The 25,880-nt window shown below is 32.5% G+C and overlaps 4 protein-coding genes across 5 annotated transcripts; 2 read left to right on the top strand and 2 right to left on the bottom strand.

The window, feature by feature from the left end:
- Positions 1–1,957, top strand: LOC124832553 (small ribosomal subunit protein uS2). Of its 2 annotated transcripts, none has more exons than XM_047306781.2 (5): positions 1–252; positions 384–646; positions 873–1,070; positions 1,200–1,422; positions 1,642–1,957. In XM_047306781.2, exons 1-5 carry the CDS (start codon positions 102–104, stop codon positions 1,743–1,745), a joined length of 939 nt encoding a protein of 312 aa, XP_047162737.1. In that variant the 5' UTR covers positions 1–101; the 3' UTR covers positions 1,746–1,957. The 2 variants fall into 2 exon arrangements, with proteins under 2 accessions (XP_047162737.1, XP_047162738.1); XM_047306782.2 differs by having other exon boundaries at positions 1,651–1,957.
- Positions 1,958–7,562: 5,605 nt separating this feature from the next.
- LOC148193541 (small ribosomal subunit protein uS2) lies at positions 7,563–9,492 on the bottom strand. The gene is made up of 5 exons (XM_088099697.1): positions 9,264–9,492; positions 8,869–9,131; positions 8,438–8,635; positions 8,086–8,308; positions 7,563–7,860 (listed from the first exon to the last, which is right to left on the bottom strand). Exons 1-5 carry the CDS (start codon positions 9,412–9,414, stop codon positions 7,766–7,768), a joined length of 930 nt encoding a protein of 309 aa, XP_087955823.1. The 5' UTR covers positions 9,415–9,492; the 3' UTR covers positions 7,563–7,765.
- A 990-nt stretch (positions 9,493–10,482) lies between these two features.
- On the top strand, positions 10,483–17,861 carry LOC148193542 (protein SLOW WALKER 2-like). Its single transcript, XM_088098816.1, has 16 exons — positions 10,483–11,204; positions 11,604–11,679; positions 12,186–12,310; positions 12,728–12,798; positions 13,304–13,372; positions 13,555–13,635; positions 14,002–14,073; positions 14,328–14,420; positions 14,531–14,677; positions 14,771–14,854; positions 14,964–15,107; positions 15,225–15,314; positions 15,384–15,466; positions 15,908–16,288; positions 16,589–16,811; positions 16,902–17,861. The coding sequence occupies exons 1-16, from the start codon at positions 10,523–10,525 to the stop codon at positions 17,565–17,567; spliced, it is 3,087 nt and encodes a 1,028-aa protein (XP_087954942.1). The 5' UTR covers positions 10,483–10,522; the 3' UTR covers positions 17,568–17,861.
- A 49-nt stretch (positions 17,862–17,910) lies between these two features.
- Positions 17,911–18,858, bottom strand: LOC124832556 (17.4 kDa class III heat shock protein-like). The gene is made up of 3 exons (XM_047306785.2): positions 18,712–18,858; positions 18,365–18,632; positions 17,911–18,248 (listed from the first exon to the last, which is right to left on the bottom strand). Exons 2-3 carry the CDS (start codon positions 18,587–18,589, stop codon positions 17,994–17,996), a joined length of 480 nt encoding a protein of 159 aa, XP_047162741.1. The 5' UTR covers positions 18,590–18,632; positions 18,712–18,858; the 3' UTR covers positions 17,911–17,993.
- Positions 18,859–25,880: the final 7,022 nt, after the last annotated feature.

Below are 25,880 nucleotides of genomic sequence, written 5' to 3' on the forward strand. Positions count from 1 at the left end.
CTGGCGAAACTTCTGCGGCGCGCGGTTTCTCTTCTGAGGTCCTATCTGCACTCTCTGAAACACTAGGATTTTCGAGCTCTTGTTTCGGAGTTAACATAGCCATGGCCGCCACAACCAACGCCGCTGCTCCGCCGCGCCAGCTCTCTCCAAAGGAAACCGACATCCAGATGATGTTGGCAGCCGACGTTCACCTCGGCACCAAAAACTGTGATTTTCAAATGGAGCGCTACATCTTCAAGCGCCGCAACGACGGTAACTAACATTTTTTTTTATCTCTATCGTTATACAATAGACAGCCGCGTCGTGTTATACAATTTTGAATCTGCGATAGATGCAGGATGGGAGTATGGTTTTGAATTGTTGTGGTGTGGATTTGGTATTAGGTATTTACATTATCAACCTTGGTAAGACATGGGAGAAGCTTCAACTTGCTGCTAGGGTTATCGTTGCAATTGAGAACCCTCAGGATATTATTGTGCAATCTGCTCGCCCTTATGGTCAGAGAGCGGTTCTCAAGTTTGCTCAGTACACTGGTGCTCATGCCATTGCTGGAAGGCATACTCCTGGTACCTTTACCAATCAGCTCCAAACCTCTTTTAGCGAGCCTCGCCTCCTTATCCTTACGGATCCCAGAACAGATCATCAGGTTCATGTTCAACTTAAACAGTAATATGTGAAATGCATATGTTTGACTTTAGCTTCATTTGATTTGGTAGTTAGTCTAATTTTCCTTAATAGAATGGTGATTGTTGATTCATGTTTTGCGGACAACCCCTCTTGGGATAAGGATTTTTGGGTTTTTATGTTTCATGTTTTTCTTTCCTTGATGTTGCCTGTTTTGTGATTTTAATATATATGGGTTTATTTTGCAGCCCATTAAGGAAGGTGCTCTTGGAAACATTCCAACCATTGCTTTCTGTGACACTGACTCACCCATGAGGTATGTGGACATTGGGATTCCTGCCAACAACAAGGGCAAACACAGCATTGGGTGTCTCTTTTGGCTTCTTGCCAGGATGGTGTTGCAAATGAGGGGTACCATTCGTCCTGGCCTCAAATGGGATGTTATGGTAAGTATTTTCTTGGTTGACTTTTCTTAGTGGCATTGTTAATGAGCTTATTGGGTATAATTTGGAGAGAGGCAGATTTTTGGGAGGATATTGAAGGAGATTGTTTTCTTAATCTTTTGTTTGATGCAGGTGGACTTGTTCTTCTATAGAGAACCAGAGGAGGCTAAGCAACAAGAGGAGGAGGAAGCTCCTGCTGGTGATTATGCCATCACTGACTATAATCCTGGTGCTATTGCTTCTGATGGCCAGTGGCCCGGTACAATTGATCAATCGTGGACAGATGCAGTTCCACAACCTATTCCCGCTGTACCTGGCGTCAACTGGGGAGCACCAGCCTCTACAGATGCACCCGGTACGTCATTAATTTGTTTTAACCATACACTAAACTAAACTGAGTTATTTTACGTATTCTATTGTTTTATGTATATTGTCATCGTTAATGTTGACTGATCATTGCATCTGTTACTTTTCGTTTTGGTTGTCTTTTTTTTTTTTAATTTGTGACATGATGCAAATACAAAATGCGTGTACATTTGTGATGTCTGGATCTTTGCATTCATTTTTTGTTTAGAAATTGCAGCTGCAGGAGATTGGGGCGAGGCTGTTCCACCACCACAACAAATCCCTCTTCCTCCTTCCGGAGTTGAATCTGTCCAAGCAAGTGGCTGGGATTAAATTATTGTTTTTGATGCTATGATTTTGCCCCGTCTTGCAATTTAGTTTACTCTTTGGAAGTAAAATATGGATCAGTTTTTTTGTAGAAAGGAACTTGTTTTTTGGTTTGAGTGTCAGAAATATTATTATTAACAAACATGGTTCTTGAATGTTAGGTAATATGATGTTTGTGGAACTTCGTTACCCTTAATTTATATTGAGTATTTCGAATATTTCGTGATTGTGGAACCGAGATCCTAGGTTCTATACAGGAGCAGTTCATGGAAATCTAATTTGGCGAAGATGATACATTTTTATAGAACCTTTACTGGGAATTGCCTTTTCCTTTTCACTGTATGCCTTTGTTTTCGATCTTCATGTACGTTGAATTTTTCTGCATGCTTAATGGAGAATGGGGGTATTGATATTGAATAAGTATCCCTGAAAGTAGTATTGTATGTAGACATGTAAAGAGATGGCGTCATTTAGCATAAATAGATGTTCAGATGTTCACTACGCCGAGGAAGATTGCAAGCTTAAACGTAAGATCTCAAACTTCATAGTGCTAATACCAAGCAAATTTAGTCAGCCTCTAGATTTGAATTTGTTTAGTTTACAAGATTTTGACTGTATCAAAAATGTTTAGCAACTGTATCAAAATGTGTCAACCTCAAACCCTAAATCAAAATCCCAAAACTCCAAATCCAAACCTCTAAACCCTAACTCTCAAATTCTCAATCCCAAACCCTAAATCCCGGATCTTGGACCCTCAACCTTAAAACATAAATCTTACACCCTAAAACATAAATCTTACACTCTAAACCTTAAATCATACACTCTAAACTTTAAACACTACATCTTACACTTTACACCTAAACCCTTAAACCTTCAAACCCTACACCTTACACCACCATAAATCCTAAAAGTCCTAAACACTAAAAACCTTGAACCCTAAAAACCAAAAGCCCTAAAGAACCCAAAATCTCAAACCCTAAAACCTTAGGCAAAATATGACCGAGTCAACCTCGATTGTATTTTGGCTAGATTCAATGGAGTTGACCCTATTGAAATTTAGCTGAGTCGGTCTTAGTTAAAATTTGGCTGAATTCAGTTGAGTTAGTCTTAATTAAAACTTGGCGAAATTCAGTCCAGTCGACTCCAACCCAAATTCATACCCACCATTAGCCAATGGTCGAGACGGTTGGATTCAGACCGAAGGTCAAGATGAGCCAAATAGGGGCAATGCTCGAGACAAACCGACCTAAGGTGAATGTCGACACAACTAGCCTAGGTCGAAGGCTGAGACTGATGCATTCTGAGTCGAAGGTATTGGTCAGTCTAACTTAGGTTGATTTGGGTTTAAGTTCAAGTCAAGTTAGTTTAGATTAAAGGTTGAAATGAGTGAATCTGGACTAAGGTCAACTTAGTCGATTTGGCCAAAGATCAAGACAAATCTATTCATACTAAAAGTTAAAGACAAACCAATCTAAACTGAAAGTCTAATAATAAGATTTTTTCTTGAAAAAAAAAGTCCATAGACTAAACTAATCCATGTGACATTTGCGGCATTTTGGTCCAAAAATTTTTTAAATGAAAAGTTATATGATTCTAATTTTTTTTGTCACGTGAACAAAATCCAGAGTCAAATTAACAACTGTAGTAAAAAAAGAATTTCATTAATAAATAATTTTTAAATTTACATAAGTATTTTTTTAAATAACAAAGGACAGCTGAAAGGGATTAAGTTCATAATCGAAGACTGCATTTTAAATAATGCGCATAACACATGTTTCTTTTATTCCCGGACTCTTTTTTCTAAAAGAATCTCGTGCGTGAAGGATGTTTCTCTTACTATGTCTTCTTTCAATAATACTAACATCCAGTTTCCCCCTTAATGCATTTTTGGTTTCTTACACTCACTAGTTTTGATCTTACTTAAAGTTTTCACATTTGTATTTCCTAGTTTAAAAACCTCGCAAATTAAAATAAGCCTATTTCAACCTTTTTTTTATGCACAAAGTTTGCCAACTGGTGCATAAATTTTACATAAAATAGAAAATTTTGTTTCCAAAAATTTAACCTCGATCCATATAAACAATTCTTAAATTTTTACTACGGATGCCGTATTACTATCTCCACTATTTCTCAAGCTAAAACTACATGTGCCACAAACAGCGATGCTTCTGATAGCATGCATGATGGATAATTAAATATACAGGGTTAGAAATTCCTTCAGATAATATTCGCCTGTGGTGCAATTGCATAATTAGAATTCTCCCTAGCAGAGCACATGACTGTATTCAGCACCAAGCGGCTACTGCCTGCATTTGTAGAAAAAATAATCATTTAGCCTATGATAGAGTTCATCAAGAAAAGAAAATCAAAATAATATTACTGTAAAATGACAGCAAAACTAACCATCGGTAAAAAGAAATATACAAATTCTCAAAGAAGCTCAACCAACAGTTATTTAAGTAAATTTGATTCTAATTTTCTAAAATTCTTGAGAGGTTATTGTAAAACATTGAATGATAGTGGATTGATCTATTCAAGAAGATTAGACAACCAAATGTAGCTCTTTTGTGAGACTAAACCAATATAACTTATTGGTTCTTTTCTTCTCCTTATACTTGCCTATTGAAATTTGAATCACAATCAATTCTTATTAATATGGAAAACTAAAGAACATTATCTTGGCATTTCTTTTGAGGTTAACAACTTTATCGAAAATTTCTATCTATAATTTAAAGAAAACACTTCATCCATTCTGAAAATTCTTTTAAAGTTCAGCTCACACCCTCCGGAACTCAATCTTTGTTTCTAATAAGATAATCATGGATATATCCATTACTACTGACCTTTTCGGCACAGAAAAGATAAATAAGTTAAATGAAAACACACAAATTTTTGGAATTATGTAAGAAATAAAGTGAAAGCTAAATATGTCTAGTTCAAGAGAAAAAAAGAAGAGATGGAAACGAGATAGACAGATAAATAGAAACAAGTGAAAAATAATACAATGGATCCCACTATTTAAAAACATTCTCCACTCTTTCTCTCAACCAAACAACCTTGAGTAATTTTATCCTCTTATATCCCCCATTTCTCCCCAACCAAACTGACCATAAGAAAACTAGAAGGCTTCTAATGTAGATATGTAATGCTTTGAAGGGATTTATAATAGTATTGTCACAGCGGGCCACCCGCCCCAACCCGGTCCAATCCACCACGAGTTGACCACTTAGTGAACCAACCAAACCCGACTCATTTATTAGAGAGTTAAAAAGGTTTGAACCCAACTCGGCTCACCATGGGTGGTGGGATACATTGGCTCACTTAATTACAAGTTTTTATTTAAAATAAAAATAAAATTATAATTTTTTTATAATTCAAATTTAAATAATTTCACTCTAAAATGATAAACACCAAAGACAATTCAAAATAAAAAAAAATTAACATACAACTCAAATGTAATCCAAAAGCAAACCCGAAAAGCCAATAAATAAGTTTATAATATTGATAATTTTTGTGTCATTATCCATTTATAATATTAGAGTCTTGAATGGATAAATTTATAATATATTGCTCTTTTGAAATATCTTTTTTTTTATTTACAATACGGTAAAAAAATGTTAACTAATAATATTGAAACACAAAATAATAAATAATTAAATTAAACTATGTGGGTTGGTGAGCCAACCTAGGTGGCTTGCGGCAAAGAGACACAATGCACAAATGGTGGAGACGAGGTGTTGGTTTCTGCAACACCAATACACCAATAATGAGACGAAGGTTGTGGTTCGCGCCACACACAAAGACAATAACAAAAGACGAGAGCGAGAAAACCCAAGACCAATGATGGAGAGGGAGGTGGGAGACGGCTTCAATGGTGGTTCGCGCCACACACAAAGAGCATAGCAAAATAGCACAACAAGACGGACCAAGACCAATGATGGAGACGGAGATAGGAGTTTAAGATTTGAGTGAGAGAAACCAAGAAGAGAACGAAAGAAGAATGAGAAACCACTGAAAAGGATTTTTGTCTTTCTCCCTCATCCTTTCCAAAATACCCTCCAACGATACATTAAAAATTGTAAAACTCTATTTTCAAATGTTCTAATTGGCATCCATGACGTTGTAAAAAAGTTCACAACTTTTCGTTGTGGAAATGTTTTCCAAGTATATATTAGCATTGACACTCATTATTTTACTTCCAATTCATCAACAATGAGTCTCCTACCTCCCTCTTTTAATTACACAAAATTCATTTTTGAACCATGTATTCACTTTTCTAATTCACAAACTTCCATTCTCATATATTTACTTCAATTTTATTAAGATGATACAAAAACATTTATCTAATAAAATAAAAGTAAAAAGGGACAACTTATAATACTTAGTTTTGTCCTCTAATTCCGAGCTAAAAAAAACTTTAGTGTTATTTGGGTTGTATCTTAAGTTTGACATGATTATATAAAATAATATATGTTAGTGAATAAATTGGATATACAATTCTTAGAATATGAATAAATTTTACAAATTATATATACAATTTTGATATATATATATATATATATATATATATATATATATATATATATATATATATATATATATATATATATATATATCTTATGAAATAGTTGTAATTTGACTACTATTTTTACACAATACAGTAGTAAAAAATGGTAGAAAATGATATATCTCCGTTTAATGTGAAAAACTAATCATGATTCACTAAAAAGGTATATTATGCCTGAATTTAAGTAAGTTGGCGGTGGTGGAAGAACTGGATAGGAAAAATAAGTCATTCTATTTGTAAGATATCTAATCAAATTCATTCCAAATTGAAAGATATATCAAATATCAGTTCTTTATGTATATTCATTCAAAATTGAAAGATATATAAAATATCTTGAGTTCTTTTTCTATAATACACGAATGATCCGATCCATAATAACATGATTGAAAACATTTTGATCATCTTAGTATACATCCATTCCTATGTCACTTCATAGTGTAAATATCTTTTACAAAAATAAAACCACTAAAAATAATAATATATTATCAAATAATTTTTTTTAAAATAATACGTTTTCTTTTGTCCAATGTCGATATCAATACAAAGAATTATATAAATATCAAAGATTTCTTTTGTTCGATGTCAATATGAATAAAAAGATTTATATAAATCTGAAACACACGTATAAAATATCAAATAATTATTAAATAAGCAAAGATATATAAATTCCAAAACTTAAACAAAATAAAGGTAAATATACATTTGAGAGATATCTACATAGCCATTCCATACGAAATTTAAAAAGTCGGAATCGGACTTAACGTTTGCAAAAAAGATAGTAACATCTAATTTCAGAATCTTGTAAACTATACAAATTCAAATCTAAAATGTTTACTGAATCATTATTAAATTTCCAAGAACAAACACGTCGCGAAAACTTGAAAAACTAGAGGCTGATTAAATTTACTTCGTATTAACACTATGAAGTTTGAAATCTGGTGTAAGCTTGCAATCTTCCTCGACGTAGTGAACATCTGAAAATCTATGTATGCTAAATGGCCTCATCTCTTTACATGTCTAAATAAAATACTACTTTCAGGGATAATATATTCAATATCAAAACCCCATTCTCAATTACGCATGCAGAAAAATCAACGTAGATGAAGGTGGAAAACAAAGGCATACAGTTAAAAAGATAAAGCAAATTCCAGTAAAGGTTCTATAAAATTAAGAAAAAATGTATCATCTTCGCCAAATTAGATTTCTATGAACTGCTCCGGTATAGAACCGAGGATATCGGTTCAACAATCACGAAATAATCGAAATACTGAATATAAATAGTGAGTAACGAATTTCCAAAGACATCATATTACCTAACATTCCATGTTTGTTAATAAAAATATTTCTGACACTCAAACCAAAAAAGTTCCTTTCTACAAAAAAACTGATCCATATTTTACTTCCAAAGAGTAAACTAAATTGCAACACGGGGCAAAATCATAGAATCAAAAACAATAATTTAATCCCAGCCACTTGCTTGGACAGATTCAACTCCGGATGAAGGAAGAGGGATTTGTTGTGGCGGTGGAACAGCCTCGCCCCAATCTCCTGCAACTGCAATTATTACACAAAAAATGAATGCAAAGATCCAGCCATCACAAATGTACATGCATTTTGTATTTGCATCATGTCACAAATTAAAGATAAAAGACAACCAAAACAAAAACTAACAGATGCAACGGTCAGTCAACATTAAAGATGACAATATATATAAAACAATAGAATACGTAAAATAACTCAGTTTAGTTTCGTGTTTATCAAAACAAATTAATGATGTACCAGGTGCATCTGCAGAGGGTGGCGCTCCCCAGTTGACGCCAGGTACAGCGGGAATAGGTTGTGGAACTGCATCTGTCCACGATTGATCAATTGTACCGGGCCACTGGCCATCAGCAGCAATAGCACCAGGATTATAGTCAGTGATGGCATAATCACCAGCAGGAGCTTCCTCCTCCTCTTGTTGCTTAGCCTCCTCTGGTTCTCTATAGAAGAACAAGTCCACCTGCATCAAACAAAAGATTAAGAAAACAAACTCCTTCAATATCCTCCCAAAAGTCTGCCTCTCTCTAAATTATACCGAATAAGCTCATTAACAATGCCACTAAGAAAAGTAGACCAAGAAAATACTTACCATAACATCCCATTTGAGGCCAGGACGAATGGTACCCCTCATTTGCAACACCATCCTGGCAAGAAGCCAAAAGAGACACCCAATGCTGTGTTTGCCCTTGTTGTTGGCAGGAATCCCAATGTCAACATACCTCATGGGTGAGTCAGTGTCACAGAAAGCAATGGTTGGAATGTTTCCAAGAGCAGCTTCCTTAATGGGCTGCAAAAATAAACCCATGTATGTTAAAATCACAACGCAGGCAACAGCATGGAAGGAAAAACACGAAACAAAAAAACCAAAAAAATCATCATCCCAAGAGGTGTTGTCCGCAAAACATTGATCAACAATCCCCATTATATTCCTTAACGGAAAATTAGATTAACTACCAAATCAAATGAAGCTAAAGAGAAACATATGCATTTCACATATTACTGTTTAGGTAGATCATGAACCTGATGATCTGTTCTTGGATCCGTGAGGATAAGGAGGCGAGGCTCGCTAAAAGAGGTTTGGAGCTGATTGGTAAAGGTACCAGGAGTGTGCCTTCCAGCAATGGCATGAGCACCAGTGTACTGGGCAAACTTGAGAACCGCTCTCTGACCATAAGGCCGAGCAGATTGCACAATAATATCCTGAGGGTTCTCAATTGCAACGATAACCCTAGCAGCAAGTTGAAGCTTCTCCCATGTCTTACCAAGGTTGATAATGTAAATACCTAATACCAAATCCACACCACAACAAATCAAAACCATATTGCGCTCCTGTAGCTATTGCAGATTCAAAATTGTATAACACAACGCTGTTGTCTATTGTATATCGATAGAGATAAAATAAAAATGTTAGTTACCATCGTTGCGGCGCTTGAAGATGTAGCGCTCCATTTGAAAATCACAATTTTTGGTGCCGAGGTGAACGTCGGCTGCCAACATCATCTGGATGTCGGCTTCCTTTTGAGAGAGCTGGCGCGGCGGGGCAGCGGCGTTGGTTGTGGCGGCCATTGTTACCTCTCGCAAGCTCCCAAACAAGAGCTTGAAAACCTTAGTGTTTCTGACTACAGCAAATAACCTCAGAGTGGAAACCCTAATTCGTTTGTAATATAAAGTAGAAAACCCTAATGGGTTTCACCAATGGGCTTTTTATTTTTTAGGCTAAGGCCAGTCAACAAGCAGGCTCAATTAAAAGATGAACAACCTACGAACAAGCCCAATAACAGAATGCTAACCAATGAGCAGGATCAATAAAAAATATTGTTTTGGAGAACTTTATTTTCTTGTCTAAATTTAAACTTTGTTTAAATTTAAACAGTGACAGTGATGTAAGTTCAGTACTGTAAAAAAACAATATACATTGGGATAATAAAATGAGTTGATTTCTATGGTTTAACTTCTATGTTTTTTATTTACAAAATACATCATAGCTCATAAGTTATTTATCCAAATAACATAATTTTATTGCATAAGTTATTATATTATAAATTAAATTAAATATTAATTAATTTATTATATTATAAATACATCATAGCTCATAATTTTATTGCATAAGTCATTCTAAACATGAGGTTGTTATTCATAACCAACAAATTAATTAATATAACAATTGTTTAAATAAGAACAAAATGTATATTTAGAAAAATAGTTGTAGAAAATAATTTTTTATAATAATCAGTATTTCTTTTATCACATTAACTACCATGTGGGTTACATCGTATAATCATATAATTTTACACATGTAAATATTTTTTTGTTATAAATGTTTAAAATTGTTATAAATATAGAAATATATTATAAATAATAGTATGTAATTGTACGAAATATTTATCATAAATCTAATTGTAATTTATATATTTAAATATTTTTTATAAATATTTAGATTACTTGTGACAATTATGTTTTATAGTAGATAACCACTTTTGATAATTATTGTATACAAAATCTTTGAAAAAAAAATGATCAGTATTTTATTTTCTTAAATTATACACAGAAGGATATGTGTTTTGGGCCTAAAAGTAGTGTTTTATGTGAGTGAGGCCCAACAGTTTCTTAAACCCTACCTAATTCTATTTCGTTCTCTGAAACTGGTGGTTCTTCTTTTGTTCTGTATACAGCTATGGTGAAATTGAAGACCAGCAAGTCAAACAAACCAGAAGATGTTGAAATCCTCAAATCAGACGTTGCCTCCTTCGCTTCCTCGCTTGGATTATCCACATCACACTCCCACTCAGGGTTCAACGATGTCGATTTCCGCAAAACTAAGACGAACAAGCCCCCAAAGAAGCAACAACCACCTGAAAAAGCCACACCCCAAAGCACCCAGAAGCCAAAGAACAAAACTTTGAGCAAAAACAATGGACCCCACCAGAAGATTAACCCCAAATCCGAACCCAAACCGAAACCCCCAGTTCTGTCACTGGAGAATGGTTCCAGTACGGAAAAGGGGTTCAACAAGTTCAGGAACCTGCCAAAGCTTCCTTTGATGAAAGCAATTGGTTTGGGAGTGTGGTTTGAGGACATGACGGAGTTGGAAAGGAAATTGATTGGAGAAGGGAAGAGGGTGGAGTTAACGGATGTGGAAGCTTGGAAAGGGTTCGTGGAGAAGAAGAGGGAGTTGGGGGAGAGGTTGATGGCACAGTATGCTAATGATTATGAGTCATCAAGGGGGAAAAGTGGTGATATCAGGATGTTGGTTTCAACGCAGAGGTCCGGGACTGCTGCTGATAAAGTGTCTGCTTTTGCTGTGTTGGTGGGGGATAATCCAATGGCAAATTTGCGTTCTCTTGACGCTCTTTTGGGTAAGTTAAGAATGTTCACTGGTGGGGATAATCTAGTGTCATAATTTCTTTCTTGTTTTCAGTATCATTAATTGGATTTTGTGATGAGTTAGTTATTTATGTCTAGTTTGAGCTATAGTTCTTACACGGGTGTTCTTCTTTTAAGTGTTTGTGGAATTGTGTTGTAGAAGTAGGAGAGCTGAAAAGTAAAGGATGAGTGTTGCACTTGCTATTAGTTTCATCTGCAGCTATGCAATAGCAATTTTATGATCTTGCTTCTCAATTATGTGTTACCAGTGAGACTGACTCTCTCACTATATTCATACTCAATTATGTGTTACCAGTGAGACTGACTCTCTCACTATATTCATACCGTGTCTTTACAGTTGAGCTATTGACAGTGTTTCTTGTTTAAACTAGGAATGGTGACATCCAAGGTTGGGAAGCGGCATGCCTTGACGGGTTTTGAAGCACTGCAAGAATTATTTATTGCAAGGTGTGCATTTTTCCACTCCCCTGTGAAAAATTATTTTATCATTGAAATATAATTCATAGAGCTTTCAAAAAAAGTTGTAAGAATGGGATTTAATCTATGGAACTGGAAAATAATTCTCCAAGGTTTAAAAGATCCTACCACTTTCATTCTATATATATAAGAAAGTTTAATACAAAATACATGATAAATAGAATAATCCTAATCCTAAACACGATATAGTCATAATAAATAAGACATGATGATAATTATTCTAACATGACTAAAGTTTTAGAATGTTGTCAAATTTGAAAGATAATAATATATTTCTGTCTTTCTCCTTTGCACACATCTCATGTTACTCTCCCAACAGGCCCGTTATTCTAATATTACATGTAAAGTACTTTTGCGGTTTGCAAATTTTTGAAAGTTTTCATTCAATTGACTTTCTTGCGTAGCATTAAAACACGTGATGCCTCAGACTTTCAGCGCTCTGACCAGATACGTTATTTTCTCTATTTTTCTTGCAGCTTATTACCAGATCGTAAATTGAAGACCTTGATACAGCAACCCCTAAATCATCTTCCTGAAACTAAAGATGGTTACTCTCTTCTCCTTTTCTGGTATTGGGAGGAGTGTTTGAAGCAGAGGTATGTGTGATAACACTATTCATTTTCACATTTTTATCTTAAATCAATTTCTATGATTTGACTTGGTTACAAATTTCTCACGCAAATTATATTCTCATAGCGTGTTTTGTTTCGTAAACTTTGGATGCTTTCTGTACATTTTAATTATGTGCTCCATTATAATAAGAATAGTTGAACTCTAGTTAGCATTTAGTCACTTTAATTGGTATTTTGCTTGAGGAGCCATAATATTGCCTTGGAAGAATAGGAGAAATGATTTTAGGCCTACTTATAGCTGTATCACCGAGTCCAAACTTCTTACATCACTTTTCTACGCATTTTACCTGAGGAATATTTCTAATTATCAATGAGACCCATTTTACAGTCCACTCAAGCTCTTTTGTTAGTGATGCACTGAATAGCTTTTGACGTCTCAGGTATGAACGTTTTTGTTGTTGCCCTTGAAGAAGCATCTCGTGATATGCTACCAGCTCTGAAAAACAAGGCGTTAAAGGTTGGTTTTCTGTTCATACTTTGTTCCTTTTGTTTTTTTTTTGGGTTCCCATTCCCCTCCAAGTTACAAAGTGACTCAATATTACTATAGCAAAAGGTTTGCTACTATAATCAACTTAATAAACTGAAAATTTTTGTCTTAACTACTGGGGGATACTTGAAAGTTCTTATTCATAATAAATAATAGGAATTTTTTTTTTCCTCAATCGGTTTTATCTTTTTAAGAACGGTTTTGTAATTTATATTATGTGAAGATATTTAGGGCGTCCTTGATTAAACAACTTAATCAAAGCATTATTTATTTCGAAAGTTAAATCATGAAGCTTGATGGAATATACTAAAAATGTATATTTAGTAAGTTTTTTGCATGAATCTTATTAAATAAGCTAAAAAAGCTAATGAGATGGGCACGAGCTTAAATAAGATCTTATCTTCACCTTGTTGTAACATGTTCTCAGATGTATTGAATGTATTGTTGTTAATATCTTCACCTTTCTTGCTTGCAGGCCATATATGTGCTACTGAGTCGGAAGTCAGAGCAAGAACGCAAACTACTTTCTGCACTTGTTAATAAAGTGAGTTGACAGTGACCTATGTCCAGTTTTCATTTATTGTGTTTCTTCTTCACGTGGTCAAGTTACAATAAAATTACAATAGCCGGTTATAGAACTACTACATTCTGTTACTAAGACTGTTTTATTTTATGTGGCTTCTCTCTCTTTTACTTTGTTGATGGGTGGTTTTGATATTGCTTCAGCTTGGTGATCCAGATAATAAAGCAGCATCTAATGCTGACTTTCATTTATCCAACCTTTTGTCTGACCACCCAAACATGAAGGTATGAACATTTATCAATGTGTCTATTGTTTCAACCTTTGTCTTCAGCTTTGGGGGTATCTATAAATGATTTTGTAGCCAATATTTAGTGTTTAAGCCAATATTTGTTGTTTATTGATATCACTAAGTTATTGATATCACTAAGTAATTGATAGTAAGATAAATACTTGAAGGAACTTTGCAGGCTGAAAAGTTTTCATGCCTGCATGACTTCGTTTATCTCATTTTCCTTTAAAGAATATATTGACTATTTACGTTTTGGGGTTTCATGATATTTGGCAATGATTCACATTAACGTTTAGGCTCCCTTTTACCTCTTAATTTGTTTTAGCTACTGATTTATTTTCTTGTTAATTTTTCTATACAGGCTGTGGTTATTGACGAGGTGGATTCTTTTCTTTTCCGGCCTCATTTAGGACCACGATCACAGTACCACGCTGTATGTACTATAGTTTGATCCTCACCTTTTCTTACATCATTTTCTGCAAAGTAGGAGTCACTGTGTATTTTTTTACCTTTTGTTGTTACTTGATCAATGAAAATATTATGCATCGTATAATATATCTGTTTGAAACCACTTTTCTGTGGTTTCTGAAATGGCCCTTCAATTTTAGATTACTTTCTTAAATTAAATTTTCTTAAACTTATGGTCTGTTCGAAGAATCTCATTGGCTGCTTTTTCTACTTTTGTAGATTAATTTCTTGAGCCAAATCCGCCTAACAAATAAAGGAGATGGACCTAAAGTGGCAAAACGTCTTATAGATGTATATTTTGCTTTGTTTAAGGTATTGGTTTTTCTTTCCTTGAAGCTTTTCTTATCTGAAATATTATGACTTTGTTTACTCAAGCTAAAAAATAATTGAACGGGAAAATATTTACAATTGGACACCTTCAGGTTTTAATCACAAATGCAACCAGTAACCAGAAGCTTGATAAAAGCGGCAAGGGCAAGGGCAAGGGAAATGCAAAAGAGGACAAGTCAAAAGAGTTATCAGAATCACATGTGGAATTGGACTCTCGGCTTTTATCAGTTCTCCTAACTGTAAATATGATAATAATATATGTTAATATTTGTGACCTTTTTTATCATGTTAAATTCAGTTGTAATCTGGTATTTCATTTGGTATTGGCATAGGGCGTGAATAGAACATTTCCTTTTGTCTCAAGTAATGAAGCTGATGACATTGTTGAAGTCCAAACACCAGTACTTTTCCAACTGGTAATTACTAATTTGTTAGCAAATAAAAACTGTATGCAGTATGTTATGGTTGCATTAGTATTCATCATTACCTCGATATCTTAAGGTTTAAGGTTCTGCAAACTTGCAGGTTCATTCTAAGAATTTTAATGTAGGTGTTCAAGCACTGATGCTTCTTGATAAAATTTCATCCAAAAATCAGATAGCCAGTGATCGGTTTTACCGTGCTTTGTATTCCAAACTTTTGCTTCCAGCTGCCATGTATACATCCAAGGCAAGAAAACTTTTTTTTTTTCTTACATTTTCTTTTGATAAAAATATGGGTGCTTATACTATTCTTCAATAATCTTCTTCAATAATCTGTAGAATTTTCTAATGTGTTTGTCCTCAGGCAGAAATGTTTATTGCACTTCTCCTCCGAGCAATGAAAAAGGATGTTAATTTAAAGCGTGTAGCAGCATTTTCTAAACGTCTAATGCAGGTGATTATTAAACTGCCCTTTCTCTACGTTTTTCTTCTTACACATACTACTGAACATTTGTTTTTTCAGATTGCACTTCAGCAGCCACCACAATATGCCTGTGCTTGCCTTTTTCTTCTTTCCGAACTTCTTAAAGCCAGACCACCTTTATGGTAATTGCTTTTTTCTTTCACTGCCATTGCCACTACTTTTATGTTAGTGTGAAAAACATATATTTCCTATATAAGTCTGCACTGAGAATTTTGTGACAGGATTCTTCCATAACACGTTTGACCAGAAAAAAGTGTAAAATAATTCTAGACACACTTGAGAGTTAAAGTATAAAATAATCCTAGAAGGCTTAATTGGTCTCTCTTATAATCTTTTCTATTTATAAGAATAAATTGATACAAGAGTATATCATAATTTTTTCTATTTATAAGAATAAATTGATACAAGAGTATATAATAGATAGGGTAACCTAGACATAATATAATCATAAAAAATAGAATAACCCTAAATATAATATAATCATGATAGAGTAACTTTAGACACTATAATGATAATATAATAACGATAAATAGAGGATATTCTAACACCATCTTCTCTTGTAGGAATATGGTGTTGCAGAACGAGTCTCTAGATGATGAACTTGAACACTTTGAAGATGTTATAGAACCTGATAATGAACCCAGCTCTTTATCAAATAAACAAAAGGATGATGTTGCAGTTGCAAAGAATGGCGAGGACCCCAATGCTGACGCCAGTTCTTCAGAGAGTGAAGATGATCTTCCTGCAGCTTCTGAAGATGATGATTCTGATGACGATGGTTCAGAGGATGCGGGATTTCTGCTTGCAAAGGATGAAACTGTTCATAAGGAATCAAAAAAATCAAAATCTGTATCTAATAATGAAAGTTCACAGTCACAATTATCTGCTGAGAAGTCTTCCCTTCGTGGAGGCTACGATCCACGACACAGAGAGCCTTCGTACTGGTAATTATTCGATTTTGCAACTAGTCGTCATTTCAGATATTAATATATACAATTCTTTTTTCCATTGTTTGCTCAAAGCAATTTCATGTGGAACTGTTAAAATGAAAAAACACAAGGTGGGGTATTTATTTCGGAAGATAAAATCTTCTTAAAACTGACCAATGAAAAAGGCAGCATCTTTAGAGATTGTGATGCATGTATTTGTATTTTAAAAGTTCATTTTCTCATTTAGAGCCAGATCTTTCTTTGTGACATTTTTATCTTGTACATCGTACGTTACATATTTTCTTCATCCTATAGCAATGCAGACCGTGTAAGTTGGTGGGAGTTAATGGTGCTTGCTTCACATGCACATCCTTCAGTTTCTACCATGGCCCAAACTCTTCTTTCCGGTGCCAATATTGTCTATAATGGAAATCCATTAAATGATCTCTCCATGACAGCTTTCCTAGACAAATTCATGGAGAAAAAACCCAAGCAAAGCACATGGCATGGTGGTTCTCAGATTGAACCTGCCAAGCAGGTAAAAGTGTAGACTTTTCAATCTAGTAATGTCCCATTCTCTTATCTAGCCTCCTGATTCAGCTTGTTAACTGGTTTCTTTATTTTGCAGATGGATGTCAACAATCAATTGATTGGGGCAGAAATTCTTTCACTAGCGGAGGCAGATGTGCCCCCCGAGGATCTTGTCTTCCACAAGTTCTACACAAACAAAATGAGCTCTACTACTAAATCGAAGAAAAAGAAAAAGAAGTCAGCTGATGAGGAGGCAGCCGAGGAGTTGTTTGATATTGATGATGGTGAGGTTGATGGTGGGGATGAGAGTGATAATGAAGAGATAGAGAATCTGTTGGATTCTACTGATCCATCTTTGGGACCAGACACTGACTATGATTATGATGATTTGGATGAAGTTGCCGGTGAGGAAGATGAGGACTTGATTGGTGATGTTAGTGACGGTGAGATGGATATGGATATACCCGCTGATATAGGGGAGGAAGATGATGCTCCAACTGACGATGTTGGCAGTGATGATAATGCTGATGCTGATGATGATGCCATTGATATTGAGATCGGAGATGTTGATGATGGCTCTGATGGTGATGGGGAGGAAGTTGGCAGAAGAAAACGAAAACATAAAAGTGGTGGTAAGAAAGGTGTATCTCCATTTGCAAGTTATGAAGAGTTTGAGCATCTAATGGAAGATGATGACCACACTGAGAAGAAAGCTTCCCCTAAGAAAAACAAGTCAAACAAATCGAAGAAAAGAAAAAAGTAAATTAGCTGCATTGACCGAGACAAAAGATGGCTATGGCCAGATTGAGTTTTAGGAATGCATCAACAGTTTTGTTATAACAATTTTTGAGAAATTCCATATCAGGCAAGGAAGTATCACCATGTTATTCTTGTATGCTATCAGTTTTGACTGCTTCTAAATTGTATTGCTTGTGGCTGTTTAATTTAATGGCCCTGTATCAATCCATATCTTCATTTGGATGTATCTTTTGTGCAATATACAATTTAGTCAACCAAAAATCAAATTTCAATTTATTAGTGGTTTTGTTATCTATCATCTTTGGTGGCAGTCGTACAATTTTAAATTCTGATAAAAATGTCAAGTATAGATCAAAATGAAGTGTTTGATGAAGATTCACCATTGATCACATTTCATTACACTATTCAAGATCACATAAACACTCTCAACTCATGCAATAGCAACTTGAACAGATTTGGATTTTGGAGGAGGGTGCTTCCCAACAACTACAGTGAGAACCCCATTTTCGCATTTAGCTGTGATTGCAGACACATCGGCATTCTCAGGCAAACGGAACTTCCTCAGCAAATTCTGAGGCCCTCTCCTCTCCAGCCTAAGATACTTGCACCCTTCATCATCTCCATCATGGCGTTTCCTCTTCCCATTGCTTCGTATCACAAGTGTCTTCTCATCTTCAACTGTCACCTGCAAGCAAAATGCATATACATTTCAACACATCACACTTTTAACACAATCTCCAATTTCTTATACACACACTAGAAAGGAAGAACATTGGGATGATGAGGCATCATGTCATGTACCTGAATTTCAGACTTGGAGAGACCAGGAACATCCATGAAGAATATAAATTCCTTCGTAGTGTCTAAAATGTCCACTGGAATGATGCTAGAAACCCCTCTGCTCTCATGGTGGTCATGGGCACGAGAAGAAGGAAACATGAACTTTTCCATGGTTTCAGGAATATTGAAGAGGTTGTTCACTGCAGCCGCCAAATCCACGTTTAACGAATCACCAACTCTGCTCATCTTCGTTTCTCACACGCCAATGCAACCCACAAAAACTCAGATTCTGAATTCACCACCCAATAAAAAAAACAACCTCAGAAAACATAAACATACAAGAGAAAAACATCATTGAATTTACCAACCTTAGTTTGTGCTCTCCGAGAATCTAGAAAGGATTATCTTTTTCGGATTAAGTTAGTTGAGTGATGGTCAGTGCAGAAAATATAAATAGAAGAATTTTGGGAAGAGTTAAGAAAGATCTAGAGTAATTGTCCACACCTTCTGGAAACATCCTCTTCATTTTTGTTCACACGTGGAATTCTCTGGACAGTTGTAGAAAGTTAACGCTCTTTCTCTCTATGTACGTGTCAAAATCACATTTAGTTCTCCATGCACTTTACTATAACAAAATATTTCATGTTCATAATTTTATAACAAGTTTTGTCTCTATTATGATCATACCTTTTAGTTCCACTCCTTCATTAATCTTTTATCAAATTGGTTAATTCTATGAAATTAGCTCCATGGCAAGAGAGAAATTAAGCTTTTCTTAATATTTCTATTTCACTTTGTGACAATCATTAAAACCTTGTAAAACACATAAATAAAATAATAATTTTCAATTTTAGAAAAAGTAAAAACAGATAATTTATTTCGCATAAATCAAAATAAATAAAAAAATCATTTTATCAGACTTAAAAGACTGTGTAAGCCTAGTAACATACATTAACTTTAAACAATCATAAAAATGAAGGGTTAGTATCCTACTGATCTGCATAATTGTTTCATAAACAAATGGTAAAGAAATAAGAAAAACCCAAAAATAAAATCTGGACACTTCTTCCACCTCCATGTATTTCTCTCTACACCCCCAAATTAAAAAAACTCTAATCTTACTCTTTTGGACTGTAGAATCTATAAATTAAAAATGATTTCCAAACTCGTATAATTTGAAAATAAAAATATTTCTGAATTATTCAAAAAAAGATTTAAAAAAATTATTTTTTGGATTGTATAATAGAAAAATAAAAATTTAATTTTAAATCATGTAATCTAAAAACTCTTTTTTTTCTTAATATTTTTTGTTTTTACATTATATAACTTGGAATTTATTTTTTACTTTTTAATTGTACGATCTGATAATTGTTTTTTTTTAAAAAAAATAACTTCTAAATTTTTTAATTCACAAAGTGAAAAATGACAATTTAAAATACATTTTTTTATTTTGGATTACACAGTCTAAAATGACAAAAATGAGATGTTTCTTTAATGTGGGGTGCAAAAATAAATATGCGAAGGTGTAAGAAGAAACTGGTAGAAACTGGTTGTAAACCATTATGGTTAGTTATCATGTACAGTTGAATTTGGAGCATTGACTAAATTAATCCTTTCATGCCATTATAATTTTAACTTACAATCTTGTATATTTTGTATTATGGACTATATGGAAATACAATTTTTTTTATATTCTAAATTATATTTTTTGGAACACAAAAAATACATTTTGAAATATTTATTCAGAATACGAATGTGTTTTAAATTGTACATTTATTTAAAAAAATGTTTTTTTGAATTATACATTGTAAAATATAAAATAAAAAATACATTACAAAATAAAAAAGTTATATTCTCAATTGTATAATTTAAAATATAAAAATTTATAAATGTGTAAGGTGGTGATTTAAAAAAAATTGCTGAATATAGACTCAAAGTGATGGATGATTTAACTATATTGATTGACCACTCTTTTTATAAAACCATACATGACAAAGATACATGTTCATGTTGTTGATGACAAAATTTGCTTAGAACTCAAAAGTTTTGAAGTTAATTGAGAGAAAAAAGAAGACAATTTTCATATGAGGTGGTTGACAATGACATGAGTTTTCTTTCTTCTTTTTTTTCTAAGTTTTGTGGATGAAACATGTGCAGTGACAATGTTTGGGGAAAAAATTGGGATAGTGAAAATAGTTAAGATTATAATGAATAAATTAAATATAATTTTGGTCATGTACAATTATATTAAATTTTAGTAATTTAGTGATATTACTAAAATTAATGAGTTTTTATTTTAGTCTTTATAAAAAAAAGTTAGTATTTATGTCTTGAAATATTTAAATTTTGTTTTTATCCATATTTCATGTGACATCTGTTAATGAATGATGACACTATCCCAGGTAGAAAGTTATTACAATTATGGCTTTTTAGAATTTTTAAAATAAATATGATTTATTTACGTTAAAACAAAATTTAGGAGTAAACTAGTAATTTCCAAATTTAGAAGGATTATAATAAAAAATGTATTGTACTTAGAATTAAACAAAAAGAAGTATATTGTAGGGACTAAGAATAATAATTTAATTTTTAGGAATGAAATATTATTTTTACAAGAATCGAAATTAAAACATTTTTATTTTATTGGGACCAAATTTTTTTAATTAGTTTTATTTCATGAAATTAAATGGCTTCACGTGACACTTATATTTTGAATTTATTTTTCAAATTTTATAAAAATGCACCTTGAAGGTCAAATTGAATAAATTTTCATATCCCAAAAGGAGAGTCTAAATATAGTAGAATTTTGAGTTCAAAAGTATATATATAAAAAAAAAGAACGTGGAAATTTCTATTATAAGAGTACAATAAAAAAGCGTCCTTACGTACTGTTGTCATAAATACCAATGAAAATACATGCTCTATGTATAAGTACGTGTGAAATTATAATTATATAAATAAATATAAATACCTTTTGGAATTTAACTATAGATATTTTTATGTTATTTAATAGATGACTTATATTTATTTAGTAGATAATTTTTATTTGTTTTATTTTAAAAAAATAGTTAAATTTCAAAAAAGTAGTTTTAAATTTAAATAAAACAATAATTTGAATGATAAAAAGTGAAAAAAAAGTAAACACTAAAAATGAGAATATCCTTTATATATAAATATAGAAGTATAGATATTCACATCAATAAAATGTTAAAAGAAAATTACTAACAATAATTTCTATTAAAACAAAATTATAAATTAAATTTGTTATGTGTATGTAAAATTGTTTTTGGACTGAGAGTATTTGTTTTAGGTTTTTTATTTAATTTATAAATATTTTTTAATAAAATAAAAATATATTTAGATTTAAAAATAAAAATTGAGATATTATAAATATTTTATATTTTATTACATTTTATTCTATATATAAAGTACATAAACAAAATAAAATAACCAACTTTATATAAAAGTACACAAATAAATAAAATAACAAATTTTTTATAATATTAGAAAATCCAATACAAATTAGTTTAATTTATGGTTGTATTTGTAAGAACCGAAAAATTTAAGTATATAAAGTAGATGAATATTTTATTTTAATGAGATCGACTTATTTAATAATAAAAGTTTCGTAATATAAATAGAAGTTTATATCGCGTCATATTATCTAAACATATATCATCTTTCTAAAAATCACTTTTTTAGAGTTATCTATCTTCTCTCTAAGAGTTCTAACTCCTAAGTCATCTCTTTAACAACCATGAAGTACCTAATTGACCACGGCAACAAGGTCTAAGTTTCTATCATATCAGTTTCTTCAATAGAGCAAGTAAGTTTTGGCTCATTTTTCTCATTTCGTTCTTAATTGAGATCATGCTTAATGATCTTTTGTGACATGTGAGTTGTAATGTCCTTTTCTAATTTCCTGTTGATCAGAGGTCCTAAGGACTCTCTCTGATCTTTGTTCGATGTTTTGTAGGAATTTCTAGAGTCCCTTGAGTTCCAAGCAGGAGTTCAATGTTTGTAGAGAGCTCCATTGTTTCGGTGTAAGGTAAGGGAAGCTAGATGTTTTATCATTAACTATAATTGTCTTGCAAGTTTAGTGGTTGTTTGCTTATTAACTTGATTGAGTATTAATTTGAGTAATTATGTTATGTTAGTTCAATTAGATGTGTATGTAATCATATTGTATGATCTATGTTTGATATGATGAAATTGGATGTCTTTGTTGTCTTGAATGATGTAATATGAAGTTGTTTTGATGTTGAAAATTTAATTCAAAGTTTTTGGAGGGAAGAGGGATCAAATACTTAGGTGGTGAAGTTAAAAAGTTAGGTTTTGATAGATGAGTTTGAGAAATAGGTGTTAGGGTGAAGAAGCAATTGTTTCAGGGCTGTTATTTTGTCATTTGTTACTTGTTTGGATGAGAATTAGCTGATATGTGTGTTAGAATGGAGTGATAGTCATTATGGAGTATTTGTAAATTTGTTTAAGTGTATTTTGGGGGTTTGAACTAGTGAGATTTTGAATCTTAAGTCTTGTGTCAAAATGGTCATTTTGGAGGGATATTGGTAAGTCATTTCTGACTTGTTAAGTCCTTAAGTTAATAAAAAATGAGCTAGAACTTGTAGAATTAGATTTTGGTCTTTAAAGTGAGGTTTAGGTAAATTTTAGATTGAAATATTGTGGTAAAACAGTTTAAAACGAGTTTAGGTTGTTTAGATATATTTGTTTAGGTCCATTTGAGTTTAGAATACAATCTAGGAGTTTTAGAAGTTGAGAAAGATGCATAGGATAGGTCATGAGTGGTTGAAGGTGAAAATTTTGCAGTTTTGATGCTGCAGAATTATGCAGTCTAGCTGAGCGAGCAGAACACTTCTAGTTGAGCGAGCGTAGTCGCTGAACGAAAACCCACTATTTCTGTATTCACTGAGCAAGTCGTGGTGGCTAAGCGAGTGGGTTGGTAGACACTTTTAACTGAGCGAGTATACTTGGTGGCTGAGCGAAAATATCAAATTTTCAACTAAGTTTTTATTATTTTTCTTAAAGTGTGTTTTCAATGTATGTGAGTGTTTGAATGATTGGTTGATAATACTTATTGTGAAGTATGAATTGATTTATAATATGAATTGGAAACAAGAATATGTATATGGTTTCAAATGGATTCAATGTAAAGGTGAAGTGATATCAATGGTTTCAAAGTTGTGAAAATGAGTTTCAAGGAAGAACTTCTTGGTGGTGGTTTCAAGTATTGATAGTATGAATGGTCAGTTGTGGTTTATCCTGACATTCTAATGATCATCCATGCTCAAGTGGAGAGAGATGAGTCATGTCGTGAGAATAGTAGGAGGTCTGAGCGTGAGGGGCCTTTCTCCATTTGGAAAAAGGGCGTTTGAGGGCTAATCTTGTGTGTGGTAAGGTGAAACCCATTGGCAAGGGCTCTGCAGAGCAATAGAGGCCACCACAAGTGTAGGAACCTTTGTAACTCGACATTCCATACAATATCTAGATAGTCCATACAATATCTGGATAGTCAGTCTAGGTCTTTGCATGTTAAGATGTTTGGGTTGATGTATGTGATATAAATTATTTATGTATGTTATGTTATAAAGGTGATATGATTTGTTTTGTATCTAACTTGTCTTGATTTTGTGTTGTTTGTCTTCGTATTGTTCTTTTCTTGTGCAATGATCACCTAAATGGTGTGAGCTTATGAAGAAATCTTTATAGTTGCTTCAGCGAAAGGTGAGGGTGAAACAGAGGTAGTTAGATGGTCTACAGAAGTATATCTCTTCTTTGAAGAAAATTTGTTTTACCCAGTTTTTTTTTAGCATCTATGTAACGTTTCATCCTGGTAACTTCATACTATTAAAATAAGATATTACAATAATGTTTTAAACTATATTATTAAAATAAGATATTACAATAATGTTTTAAACTATATTTAGTGACAGACAATACATCTAAACACACACTTAAAATCATTAATAATTAAAGAATAAAAAATTATATTTATTTAGTTTCATTTTATAAAACTAAGACGAATGTCTCTTAAATGATGTATTCTTGTTATCAAATACAGACATATCTAGTGATGACAATAGGTTGACATAATTAATGTCTACCCACAACAAAAAATCCATCAGTTACATGTTACATTACTCGTTGGATATACGTTTCAAAAATATGTGCAAGGATTTTAAAACTCACGGTACTTGTGGATACTTGTAAATATTTAAAAACAAAGATATTTTATATATTTTTAAAATAAAATTATAAAAGAAAATATAAAATATAATATAAATTAAATATAAATTATAATTTTATTTTAATTAAATATAAATTATAATGTTATTTAATAACAAAGTTAATAACAAACAAATAAATAATATAATATATCTACTCTTGTTCTTATTTGCCTAATAGGCACATTAAAAGAGGATGGTTCAATAAAGTCTTATAAGTTTTTTCTTTATGGATCAACTAAACTTACACTTATTTGATTCTATAAATACAACAATATTATTCAAGGATGCTTATTTCATAATCAATCTCTCTCTTAACACTTTTCAAACAAAAAAGCAATCAAACTACTAATAAAATATCATTACCTATTCATAATTTCACGACACAATTCAAATAATATCCTAAAATACAAGTTAAATTAGATTAAAAAAATAATATTTATTCATTTTTAAAGTTTAAATACTAAATTATCTATAAAAAAATTAATTTTACCTCAGGTTTGAAAACATATTTAACTCAACGAAGAATAATTATGGAGAAAAGGGATAAAAAAGTAATGGACATTTTAATCACATAAAAAGATTAGGGCAGCAAAAGCCTGTAGTTGACTGGCTGAACAAATCAGGGGAGCGAGATTTGCCCCTAAAATATATCCTATAGAATCACTTACCCATAAAGTGTTCGATGTTTTGTCTACTAATCAGTTCCCTAACAGAATATATGCTCTGTTTAACATCCTAAGACCCTATTTATATGCTCTAGTCAATAATAGTCGAACTAACATGACCTTTATATATTTATATTTTCATGGCACGTGCTTTATAACTAGCATAGTAGCATACCTATATGTGATCACATTTTTTTTATTATTTCACTTGCAGCATATAAAGTATAAATCAAAGGATTCACTTACGTGCACATTAAAAGGTTACGGTCAAAAAAGAGAAAAAGAAAAAAAACATTTGAGTTATACTCAATAAAGAAGAAAATACAGCAAAAGGCACACCTTTTTGTCGATAAATTTATATAGGTACAAAAAAGGATTGTGCCTCGTAACTTAGGTTATGCTACATGAGAAAACAAAATCACAACCTAAGTGTTTGATATATGTCTGTTTACTATTTCTCAAACAGCATTTATTCTGTGTTTATTAAATTGTTTAATGCGCTCTGTTCTGTTCTGGTTGAACTGACAATGATTTTGACATTTTGTATTGTTACATAATTTGGTGGCACATGATTTAGACTTTGCAAATCCTAATGAGATCTTCAAATTTAATGCATTTCTTATTATA

The sequence above is a fragment of the Vigna umbellata genome, chromosome 9 (assembly GCF_029865625.1).
Source record: "Vigna umbellata cultivar VRB3 chromosome 9, Vumbellata_1.0, whole genome shotgun sequence".
Lineage (NCBI taxonomy): Eukaryota > Viridiplantae > Streptophyta > Magnoliopsida > Fabales > Fabaceae > Vigna > Vigna umbellata.